The sequence below is a fragment of the Lissotriton helveticus genome, chromosome 5_1, assembly GCF_964261635.1.
Source record: "Lissotriton helveticus chromosome 5_1, aLisHel1.1, whole genome shotgun sequence".
Lineage (NCBI taxonomy): Eukaryota > Metazoa > Chordata > Amphibia > Caudata > Salamandridae > Lissotriton > Lissotriton helveticus.
The window spans coordinates 46,181,003-46,193,606 of NC_136065.1; the positions used below are offsets into that span (position 1 = coordinate 46,181,003).

General features: G+C 40.3%; 1 protein-coding gene across 1 annotated transcript in view; it reads left to right on the top strand.

Moving 5' to 3' along the window:
* LOC144752376 (butyrophilin subfamily 3 member A1-like) overlaps nt 1-12,604 on the top strand; it is a 493,909-nt gene that overhangs the window by 245,735 nt on the left and 235,570 nt on the right. Inside the window, exons 12-14 of the mRNA XM_078640312.1 lie at nt 2,099-2,119; nt 2,967-2,987; nt 5,714-5,755. Coding sequence (XP_078496438.1) covers nt 2,099-2,119; nt 2,967-2,987; nt 5,714-5,755 — 84 coding nt within the window. The remainder of the gene's footprint in view (nt 1-2,098; nt 2,120-2,966; nt 2,988-5,713; nt 5,756-12,604) is intronic.

Below are 12,604 nucleotides of genomic sequence, written 5' to 3' on the forward strand. Positions count from 1 at the left end.
AATCCTGTTATTGCTTACAAAATAAAAAGTAGGATAAGATAAAAAATGCAAGTAGTATGCAATAGAATATCAGATATCATATCATAAATAGAGAGAGCCTTCCAGACATAGCTATAGAGGCAAATGTTAATCCAGTGTGAAGCCCAATCCTCAGTTGGAGGCGACAGAGGGGGAAATACATTACAGCAGGTCAGTGTTTATGTTCCTTTCTCCTACATGCTTCTAATTCATGACAGGAAATAGCTAACTTGCTATTTTATAAATAAATCATAAGCATGCTGGGTGAATCAGCTTAGAATCTCAGGCACAATTTACTATCTACTGCTTAAGCAAAGATAGTATAAATCTCAATAAAGCATAAGGCAGTTATTATTATAGGCACTTGTTAAGTGCGCAGCTACCCCAACGGGGTGTTCCGGCGCTGTAGAAGACACTGAAGAGATCAGGAGCATCAGGCTGGTCTAGTCCGGCCGGCTAAATAGCCAGGTTTTAAGGGCTTTAGGAAACAGAGGTTCCGTCTGAATATGGCGTAGGTGCGTGGGGATTTTGTTCAAGCATTTAGTGGCACCCACCTCAAAGGATTTTCCACCGGATCTTGCTTTTTTAAATCTGGGTGTGATCAATTGGCATTGGGTGTTAGACCATAGCGATCTGGACTGAGCATAGGGGCGGAGTCTTCTTCTGAGATAGGCGGGCCCCAGCCCCTTGCCCGCCCGAAACGCCAGTGTTAGAACCTTGAATTCAAATCGCTTAGCGATGGGAAGCCAATGAAGTTGGCTCAGAGAGGGAGAAATATGTTGTCTGAGTGGGGTACCACAGATTAAACGGGCAGCAGCGTTTTGTACTATCTGTAGTCTGCGAATCAATCCTAGGGAGAGGGCGAGATATAACCCACTTGTGTAGTCCAAATGGGAAGTTATTAAGGCATGGACTACTGTATAGCGTGTGGCATCCGGCAGGTAGTTGATACATTTCCTGATGGTTTTTATTTTCCCAAAACAAGTTGCTCCAACAGATTGGACCTGGGCTCCGAAGCATAGCTGACTGTCCCAGGATGATAAAGACATAATACAAATGTTAGAATTTTTCTTGCTGTTTTTGATGTGCATAAATTGCATCTTTGCATTTATTTTTAGATTCTGTTTCAGTACCATTCATATTTTACGATTTAGGTTAGACGTTTATTATAAATATTTTAAAATATATTTCCTATTCTTAGTGGCTTTGAATGTGATATTCATAAGTGAATCACGTATTAGAGTTCCACTGTGTCCCTGACCTCATCTTGTGGGATTTAATATTCCCAGAAAGTACTTATGAAGAATTAGTGTTTTATATATGAATTACATTCCAAACGGATTTCTAATTCATGCTGGCACTTTGACTGAGTTCTTGCACCTGGAGGTGAGACATGAGAAGGATGTGACCCTATGGCAGAGGAGAGGCCATTGAGAATGCTGCATCTCTGGAGACTGAGTGACTTGTGTAATGATTTGGCCTCATACACCTCTAGGATGGTATAATTTGAAACCCTAATCTGGCTTCTTCCTTTGGGTATTGCATAATGCTGCTGTGTTTATTAGCTGACTTGATGCCAAGTATTTCAGGATTTACATTTCAATCCAATTTTAAGTATAGCATTTCCTTCCTCCTCAAGTCAGCTCATTAGCATCTTAGGCCCAGATTTATCAAACTTTTCGACTGTTTTTTCTTCACGAAAATGATGCAAAGCATCAAAATTATATTTCCGTTATTTATTCTTGTTAATATGAAGATCATTTTTATGCACCAATGCAAAGTTTTTACACAGCTGAAGAGTTGGCCACACAGTTGTTTTTCATGTAATATTCCAAATGCAGATTTAATTGTTCTGTTTAATTCATATTGTCAGATGATGATTGTGTTGTGACATTTTCATCCTCATAATTTTTAACATTGTTCTTATATTTTTGTGAATTGCTTGAATTTAGAGCATTACACTCTAGCACAGTTGTCAAAATATTCAAACGTCGAACATCTCTTGAATGTTTGCCTTCAAAAATTGGCAACAGTCTGTATTGAATCTCCACAAGTAACACATTTATCGTTGCTATTTCAGACACTCTCCAGAAGGAAAAAGGTATGTGAAATCGCATTAAACAAGGGTAAGGGCAAGCACAAATCCAGTCAAGTTTGAGTACTTCAGTTACACATTTTGTCTGAAAATTGTTACTTCCTGTCTTGCATCATTTGCTTTTCATGATGTTGGGAACTATATTTGGCTCTACAGAGGGGCTATCTTCTAGACTATGTCTCCTTTATACTAAAACAGAAGTGCACTACACAGTAAGAAAGTCAATTCCCAATCCACACAGCAGTAGAAAACACCAAGATTGTCATCAAGTGATTTCACTGCAATTAGACACTTCTACTCAATTTTCAAAATCTCCAGAAATGCTCATTATGAAATTCATAATCTATTATAGGCTATCTGAGCAGACATATCAAAAGAATGAATTTCCAAATAATTCTTTGGTTTTAAACAAAATAGTTCTTAGGTTTGAAAGATTTCAACATATTGTATATTAGATATTTTTTAAGACATTTATAATCTGCAATAAACGTATTACTTTTCAAAGACCCCTAACCAGCTTAGTGCTAGGCAACTTGATGTCATATACTTTAAAAAAGTTTTTGAAATGATTGAGGGATATTTGTTTTAACGTATAATGAATGTGAATGTGATAGGTCAGTTTGAAATGCATGAACTATCTTTGACTATGCGAAACAATATATCTTATGGATATATGATATTTCAGTCATTTTCCAAAAAGTAGTTGGAACACTTGGAAACACCTTCCAGATAGCTAGTACTAGCCACTGTCTGTAGTCCTTAATCTGGTTACTTTCACCATCAGGCAATATAGAAATAAATTGCACGTACTCAAAACAATATTAACCTTTACTTCTCTATATTTATCTGATAGGTGATTTAATTAAAGCAAGAGGTATGTATTTAAATTGAGCAATAATAAATACATTTTATGAAAAATAAAATTCAGTGAGTTCATAATACATGTTTTTGTGTACACAGACAATCTCCAAATAGAAAAAGGTGAGTGCTATAAATTACCTTCTATTATAGACGCATTGGATGAATTATGATCTCTTCCAGTGGCATTTTGCTGCCAATGTACAGAGTAAATCCTCTATCCCAGTTTAAGCCTGGAAACGGTTTTTGTGGCATTGTAATCAGGAACTTTACTGGTTTGTTGTCTAAAGTTCTCAAAGTTTGAAATACTTCTTCCTTGATACTCTGACTCTGGAATATTTCCTAGAAATATATAAACAGTTTAAGAAATCAGAACTGAAATTTAAGATTCGGTTATGAGAGTTCAAAGAATAAAAAATACATTTTTAATGTTTTCTTGCTTAAGATCATAGCAAAAGAAAAGGGTACCAATATTATATTGTTTTCCTCTCCAGTCTTTACAAAATTGAGATGTATTGACCTCACTTTATGTGTTCTACAGTTTTCTTATGAAAGCTTCCAATCCCGTCTTTTGATTATGTAAGACACTTCCTCTTTGTGAATATATTTTCCATTTTCCATCTGAATTGGTCCGAGGACTGTCTGTATTAAATATGCATTGCCTATATATTTATAAAATAAGCATTTCCACAACCTAGTAAACTTGGCATTCATGAGGCTTGTTGTACAAGTCTTTCTTCCTGGTCACCTACAGTATGTACGAGGAAAACACCGGGAGCTGTAATTTACAATGTGGAGATAATGGAAACTATTAAAAATTATTATAAACTGGGAAAATGCACCACCCTGTCAATCGTGTCCTACCCTCTGACTTAAAAGTGATTCCCACTGTTGAGAACCTTTGTCTAGTGCCTGCCTGTCTTTGGGCCATCCTGTCTTAGTTAGCCATATTTAGAGAATAGCTGCATTTAGAAAATGTTTCTTCTCAGAAGATTCATGCGAGACATCACAGTCCGCAAAACGTAAATCCACTCATAGCTCAGTACATAGAGTAACAACTCCATATGTCTTACAGACAGTTATTTTTTATTTTACAAACTTCAACTTCTGGAGGTATTTATTTAAATCCTAAAATTCTCATGAGCAGGTTAAATAAATAATTACCTCTCTGTAGAGTACTTTATCTACAGTTTAACAATCAGTCAGGAGATGCACTGAAGAAGTAGGATGTTTTTCAAATTAGGAACAGTAGCCGAGACGCCGTAGGGGAAGGTCGCACCCTACCCTGCTCCTGATGGTGGCTTGATGAAATGAAAGAATGCTCATCCCGTATCTTACACTCTCATCGGGCGGCGCAATATTCTGTATCTAGCACTGCATTTTGAAGTTCCCGTTGATGAGATGAGATGAGATGTTTGCGACTTTGACAGACTGGCCCACAATACTTAAAGATTTCACGAGCGTTAAGAAGCTAAGAAAAGGAAGACATTTTTTTGAATCCTTCACAGCTTTAATTGCAAGGACATTTTCAGGCGGGTCGCTTCTATTACTCTACAACGATGGCGCCCAAAATCTACCGCACGAATAATAAAAGTAACGACTTAGCGCCCTCCGACGAGGAGGAATTGTTCACAGATGGTCCTGGAGCCTCGGCTACCAACCTGAGAGCTAAGTCAAGGAGTAAAGCCCAGCTGAGGCGGGAGGCAGCGAAAGAGGCAAAGGAGGCTAAAGCACGAAAGCTAAAAGAAAGAGAGATGACCAAAGCGAGTAAAATGGAAAGTGCCCGATCCGGTAAAGGTATTAGCAAGGGAGTCACAGACCTGAAGTTGCCGGAAATGCTGGGAAAAGAACCTGCTCTACGACAGACCACAATAGTGGAATCGTTCCTACCTGCACCGGGAGTGGCGGCGGGAGTATTGGCGGATACACAAACGGAGCAGCAGGCGCCTCTCTTTCCCACGCTGGCGGCCCTGTGCGGGGACAGGTTGGGCCATGTGCGACTGCAAAGCATTGCAGCGGCTGTCGCTCTCACTGGGGCCAACGAAGATGTGGTGGGTGCCGAAATTGCAGGCAGCCTGGCGGAGCCTCCTACAGGAAGTGAGGTTACAGAATCGGAGGGAGCGGACGTCCTTTCAGCGACTGCAGAAGGGGGCGGGCCTATGGATTTAAAGGGCCAGGAGCCTGATGCAGACACTACTTTAACAAAGGAAGGAAACAATGTGGCAGTCCTATCCTTAGTCCTACATACAATTAGAGATTCTGGTCCTGGCGCAGTGGGCAGTGTTGTGAATGAGGGTGTGAATGCCGTCCCCTGTGGAAACAATGGAGGAATGCAGGCTATGGAAAGGCAGACACAAGCGCAAGTACAGGAGGTACTGGATCCATCAATGTCAAACAGTCATATCTTAGTGGATACAAACACGGCTACTGGCAACATAAAACACATACAAAGTATTCCAGAGCCATCTTTGGCATCCCCTGGTGAAGAGATCTTCTTCACTGGGAATGATGAAGCAGACAATGAAGAAGACGAGGAGGAGCTTGTTGGAAGCGAAACAAGCAGTTCAGAATTGGGCATCTCAGATTCTGTGGAAGGCTTGGGTTCAGGTTCAGAAACTGATATATCCGGACTTGGGAACGTTTCGACCATTTCAGACAGTGATACTGACTCATTGGCGCAGGAGACAGTACAAAGAGTGGTAAGACCAAAAGTAAGACCAAAAGTTAAAAAAGGTTTCAGAGAGGAGCTTAGGAAGTCAAAAGATAATGTCTCTGTATATAAGGGTAAAAATGGCAACCCAAGCCGCAGGAATGAATCTAAAGCACCTCGCAGAAGACAAGTGAAACCAGTTGTAAAAAAATTAATTTGGGATAACACAGCAGAGTGCGGAATAACTCAGACTGGAGTATTTGTAAACACGGAAACAAGGGTTCAGGAGTTTACCTCTCATGGAGCTGAGGGGGGCTCTGAAAGGGGCGCCTCAAACTTTGAAGTCTTGTTTTCGACCTTAAAGCAAATCCAAACTGAGGCACGCGCTGAGAGCCAGAGATCAAGCAGGAGGGCCAGGCATGCAAACAGAAAGATACAATCCTCTCTGCAGAAGGTTAACAAATTGTACGAGGACATGGTCGGGAGAGTATCTGAGCTCGAGGTCAGAACAAGCAAACTGGAAGACGATTTTGTGAAGATGAAAGATGCTGGTGATGATAAGGATAAGACAACCGCTGATATGCTCTGGAAGCTAGAGGACTTCGAAAATAGACAAAGGCGGAATAATATTAGATTAATTGGAATTCAAGAGGGGAAAGAGGGGGGGATGTTAGAGCTTTTGTTATTGATTTGATGAAAGGTGCATTCCCTGATCTGGCCTCATGGGATTGGGAACACGAGATTCAAAGAGCGCATCGATTCCCATTGATACGAAAGGATTCGCAGGGCCAGCCCCGGGCAATACTGCTTTATGTTGGTAACTTTCTTTTGCGCGAAGAAATAATTAATAAGGCAAAACCACAGTCTAAACGTTCCTATAAGGAAATTGAGTTTTTTGCCCGGCCTGATTTCTGCCACGCCACCGTGGAAAGAAGGTGGCGGATGAGACAGCTCATTACCCCGTTTCAAAATATAGGCTATGAGGCTTATCTTTTATTTCCGGCACGTTTGAAAGTCGGGCTAGAGGGTAACTTCAGAGTTTTTTATTCTGAAATCATGGCGCAAGAATATCTCACCTATTTGAGAGAGAATAGGGGCCGTCAAAAGTCTTCACGTGGTACTCTGGAGGTCCAAGATATACAAGCTGGACCTGTCAAAAATATACCCTGTAAAAAGTAACATACTATGCAAGAAACAAAAAAGCAAAGAAAAGCAAGGTAGTAGGAGTAATCGGATCTCTAACCCTATTTGTTATAAACTCTTAATTGAAGGGTGGTTGTATAGTAGTGTAGCTAACTGCTAACTCCTTTGTATATTCCTTTTTTCTTGCAATATATTTATTCTTGAGAGGGTTTTTTTTTTTGTATGCTGTATAATTTTCTAATGTTGCTCAAATTGGTGGATATGCCTCTCTAAAGTGTAAAACCCATTGCCTAATGGGTAGCAGCTACTGCTAAAAAACTCTGAATCATAGTATATACGGATAGCTTTGATTCTATGTTAGTGAGCATTCTGAATAATGTATATCGTTAAGGAAATTCAGGGGGGGGGGGCGAGATAACCTGGTGGCAAACGTCGGCCAGACATAGGTCTTATGGACCTATTTGCCCGTAGGGGGGGAGGGACTACGAGGGTGGGAATTCTGGGGTGGGGGAGGGAGAATTCAGGGACAGGGCACAAGGGTATTGACATTTGTAGGGGTCAGGATGGACATATGATGGAAAAAGTGTTTCAGTGGCAGGATGTTAAGGAAGGGAGTATTGAAATTAAGTTCTACGCATTGAATGTATCAGCTGTATTGAAGATAAATTTCGTTAAAATAATGTCAAGTGATCAGGCAGTCAACGGTTTCGGGAAAATTAGCAATGACACTTAGGTTTGTAACATGGAATGTGTGCGGCTTAAATGATGTCCAAAAGAGGTATAAGATAGGCGCTCGATTACGCCAGATGAATGTAGATTTTATTTTTTTGCAAGAAACGCACATAATGAGTACCCAGGAGTTTTGTCTGAATCAGCTGGGCTACCAGCTCATAGTTAGTTCTAAAAAAGGTGCTAAAAATAGAGGAGTTGCCATTTTGTCAAGGAGTAAGAATTTGATAATAGGGAGAAAATTAGAGGACAAATGGGGAAGATGGGCCATGGTAGAGATAGAGATAGATGGGGTTTGGACAACGATGGTGTCAGTTTACGGATCCACGCAGGATGATCCGGAGGTGTTACAGTTTATAGATTCTGAGTTAGCTGCTTGGCCCCCACAGGTTATTATAGGAGGAGATCTCAATATCAATGGGGCTGACGGGTTAGGAACTGGTCAAAATAGATGTTATAAAGGCCGTAAGAAAAGAGTCCATAAGGCACTTGTCCATCTCCTGTGTAATAATAATCTGAATGATGTTTGGGGCACAATTAGACTACAACAGAAAGGATATACTTACTATTCTGCACCACACCAAGTTTGTGTTAGGCTCGACTATTTTATGGTTTCTAACAATCTAATGTCAAGGGTCAAGATCGATAGATTGCCAAGAATCTTGAGTGATCACAACCCATTAATTTTGGAACTAAAGTTAGAAGGAGGAAAAAGACCTAATCGGGTATGGACTTTTGAAAGAAGACTTCTTTTAGAAGAGGATTATGTACTACATATGTCGAAATGGATCACTGAGTTTTTTTATTATAATAAAGGAACGGCATCGGTGGGAGTCATATGGGATGCTTTTAAGGCAGGCGTCCGAGGAGAGACATGTAGTTACAGCATTCATAAACGCAAATTGGAAGGGGCACTGCAAAGGGAGTTAGAGAGAGCCGTCTCAGAAGCAGAAGAACAACTTAATAACTGTCTCATCAGAGGGGACCCAGTTGAGCAATATCTGATAGATTTAGTAAAAGTTAAAAGCGAGGCGGAAGGGGATCTGGCAAAAAAAGCGGCAGTACATTATACAATTCGTAGGGAGAAATGTTATGAATACAATGAAAAAGTTGGGCATGTACTGGCCATGCGTACTAGGCAGATAGCGGCAGCAGGGACGGTCAGGCAAATTAGAGATGAAAATGGCAATATACAAACTGGCCCTGAAGAAATTAGGGAAGTATTCAGGAAATTTTATCAGACCCTTTATGATCACCAACACTCCTGTAGTAGGGAAGAGATTAGCGATTACTTGGAGAATATACCAATCGAGAGGGTCTCGGATGAAGAAGCAGAAAGATTAGAAACTCAGCTAGAAATGGAAGAGGTTAAGGAAGCCATGGGTAAACTCCCCTCAGGTAAGGCTGCTGGTCCCGACCAGATACCTCTAGAATTTTATAAAACTTTCTGGGGAGTGCTTGCTCAAGAGTTAACTAGAGTGATTCAATTTGCACAGCTCGGGCAGTCTATACCAAAGTCTTGGGGGGGTGCAGACATTGTCCTGATTCTTAAAAAGGGCAAGCCGGAGGATGAGCCTGGGTCTTATTGCCCCATTACATTAATGAACAATGATACCAAAATATACTCCAAATTGTTGGCAATGAGATTCGCAGAAGTGATAAGTTCATTAGTTTATTATACCCAACATTGCTTCATTCCTGGTAGAGGAACGACCCATCATACTAGGAAAGTAATAACATTATTGGATGCCACCGAAGTCACAGGGGACCCGATGGCAGCGATGCTGTTGGACGCTGAAAAAGCGTTTGATCGGGTCTCCTGGGACTATTTGTGGTATACTTTGGCTAGAGTTGGACTTAGGGGTGGGTTTATTAAAGCACTGCAAACTTTATATAAAGAACCGGTTGCGGCTTTAAGAGTCAATGGGGGGACTACAGGCCAATTTTTAATTAAAAGGGGTACACGGCAGGGGTGCCCATGCTCCCCATTACTATTTGCCATGTATATGGATCCACTGATCCGTAAACTAGAGCTTTGTCCAGAGATAACTCCGCTGCCGACATTGCTGGGACCATGTAAGATCTTGGCTTATGCTGATGACGTGGTGGTGATAACACCAAACCCCACAGAGGCAACTGTTTATATAGAGGAAGAGGCCCGCAGATTTGGACGGATATCTGGGTACGCTCTAAATGCCTCCAAGACTCAGATTATTAAAAATTCAGCGACCACGTGTGATGATAATCGTGTGGTTCAGGCGGGGACCTACCTCGGAATAAAAATATCAGCTGATCTAAATAATTTGGTAGAAAATAATATTGTCCCAATAATAAGCAAAACAAAGAAGGACCTGGACCGGTATGAAAATCTACACTTATCACTAGTAGGCCGGATCAATATTATTAAAATTATGATATTGCCAAAATTTTTGTATATATTCAGGGCCATCCCACTCTTATTCGAAAACAAGTGGTTTAAAATATGTGAACAAATGATCAACCGCTTCGTCTGGGCTAAAGGAAAAACACGTAGAGCACTGAGATATATGTCTCTACCGCGGGAGCGTGGTGGCTGGTCCTTACCAGATCTAAAAGTGTATTATTGGGCCGCCGCATTCCAAAACATGTTGGGATTGGTAGGGGGGGCTGATATAGATGACTGGGACAATGCTGGATCACTTGCAATTTATGGTTTGGTTTTAGGTAAAAACGCGGAAAATATATTCTTGAGATTCACTGAGGAAAGTTATTATAAAAGAACACGGTTCAAGATCCTAATGGCTGCGCACAATGTCTGGAAGGGAATATCAAAAAAGATAGGATTTGGGAAATATAATTTTTACACTAGACTCAAAAACAACCCCTCACTCCCTAGTATGGTTTTTTCGGGAGTTGTATTCCAAGACTGGGAGATGCGGGGGATAAGAAAGATTGGAGACATTCAGGGTCCCCAAGGTATTTTACAATTTGTTGAGCTACAGGCTCAATATACCCTAGATACAAAACACTTTTTTAAATACCTTCAAATAAGGAGTTGTTTAATAAACAGGAAAGGAGGGCCCTTGGGGTTTGATAGAAATATATTGATGGATATTATAGAGACAGGCTCGGATTGTACCATTAAGAGATTCTATCTTGAGATGACAATGTTAAAGAAAGATGATATGGAGAAATGGATCAACAGGTGGTCTGTAGATTTGGATATAAATAGGGATATTTTCTCAGATTCATTAGAGATGGGAAGAAAATTGTTGTGTTCATCATCATTACAGGCTCAACACTATAAGACCCTATTCCATCTCTATTATACGCCTGGGAAAATTGCTCAATGGGGGGGCTCTACGGGAACCACCTGCTTCAGATGTGGTAGTCCGGGGGCGGACCTATTACATATCTTTTCACTCTGTCCACACTTAAATAGTATAAAACGAGATATTGAGCAATTTTTACAGAATGTATTAGCAACTACAATAGAACTAAATCCAGCTGTAATGTTATTAGGAGTCAACCCTGAGACACACGTGGGTAATGAAAAGTTTCTATTTGTAGCATTGGCTATTCTCAGACTAGTAGTTGCCTCGGCTTGGTTGGATCCTAACCCTCCTACATATCATCAATGGTTGGGGAAGATACTATCTGTTCAAAAGCTAGAATTAGCTATATATGCGAGGAGGGGGAGGAATGGCAAGAAACTTGGTCTACAAATATGGGAGCCTCTCGTCCGTTGGAAACAAGGTCCCGATTACTGATTACTGTTTTACTAGGGGGGGGCAGGGAAATCGAGAACGAAGTATATAGAAGTCTGTGTATATTTGGTATATATGATCTGTCTTGGAAGAATTATGTATGATTTGATATTATTTTTGACTTTAATGCTTTGTATAATTCCCATTTCATGATTTTGCGCTGTAATGAATGTTATTGTGCCCTGTCCACATCTCAGGGGGGGGGGGAAAGGGGAAACATTTCAATAAAAACATTTAAAAAAAAAATAAAAAAAAAAAGGAACAGTAGCCATCCACCAGGGAAGCCAAGGCCATTGCAATTGATGAGTTATGAGGCTTTTATGCCACATATCAACCCAATAAAATAAGAGATGCATAGAAATTGTTTTAAGTATTTAATTCTTTAAATGTCCAAACCGAAAGTATAATAACCAACATTGAGCATTGATGACCATTACAGAGTTGTCAATGACACTTCCAGTAATTAAAAATACACACGTATTGTAGTACATTGCTTCGCGTGTGCTGTATGGAGACAAGTAACCTATTTCTAGAAGGAACAATGTGTCAGCAGTGCCAAAGCTCAAGCTCTGTAATGTTCAAATTATCAAAGTACAACTTTATCTATAGGACTGTAAACATGCGAAGTGTGAGAATCCATCATGACAAACAAGTAGAACCCACCCTCTTCTAAGGTGCAAGGAATGAGTTTGTCTGGCCAAGCACAGCCAAAGAGGTAAAAGTCACTGCTCCAGAATCCGGTTCCAACTTTGAAAACTCTTTTTCTTTACCTCCAGGCTTCCTGCAGTGATAGCTAATAGGTCCATCAGGTGCTGCCCAGTGGCTTAAAGGTGTTAGAGGATGTTTCAGGAACACTATGACTATTCACGTTCAGACGTTTCTATTTTAAATCATTTTGTCCTTTCAGACTCTAGGAATTCAACTTTTGGGCATTTTCCAATCTTTGCTATTTCCTTTATAGAGTCTGTGATGTTATAGAGCTGTTGTTTAGGAATACTAGAAATGTCAGCATCATAGGTACCTGCTATCCAGGAATGTCTATGATTGTTGACTGTATTCTATCTCTATGATAAATGAGTTGGCACATTTCCTGCCATTCTTGTCTTGTTCAATTCTTGCTTTCAAATCTTAAAATCCTGTTATTGCTTACAAAATAAAAAGTAGGATAAGATAAAAAATGCAAGTAGTATGCAATAGAATATCAGATATCATATCATAAATATAGAGAGCCTTCCAGACATAGCTATAGAGGCAAATGTTAATCCAGTGTGAAGCCCAATCCTCAGTTGGAGGCGACAGAGGGGGAAATACATTACAGCAGGTCAGTGTTTATGTTCCTTTCTCCTACATGCTTCTAATTCATGA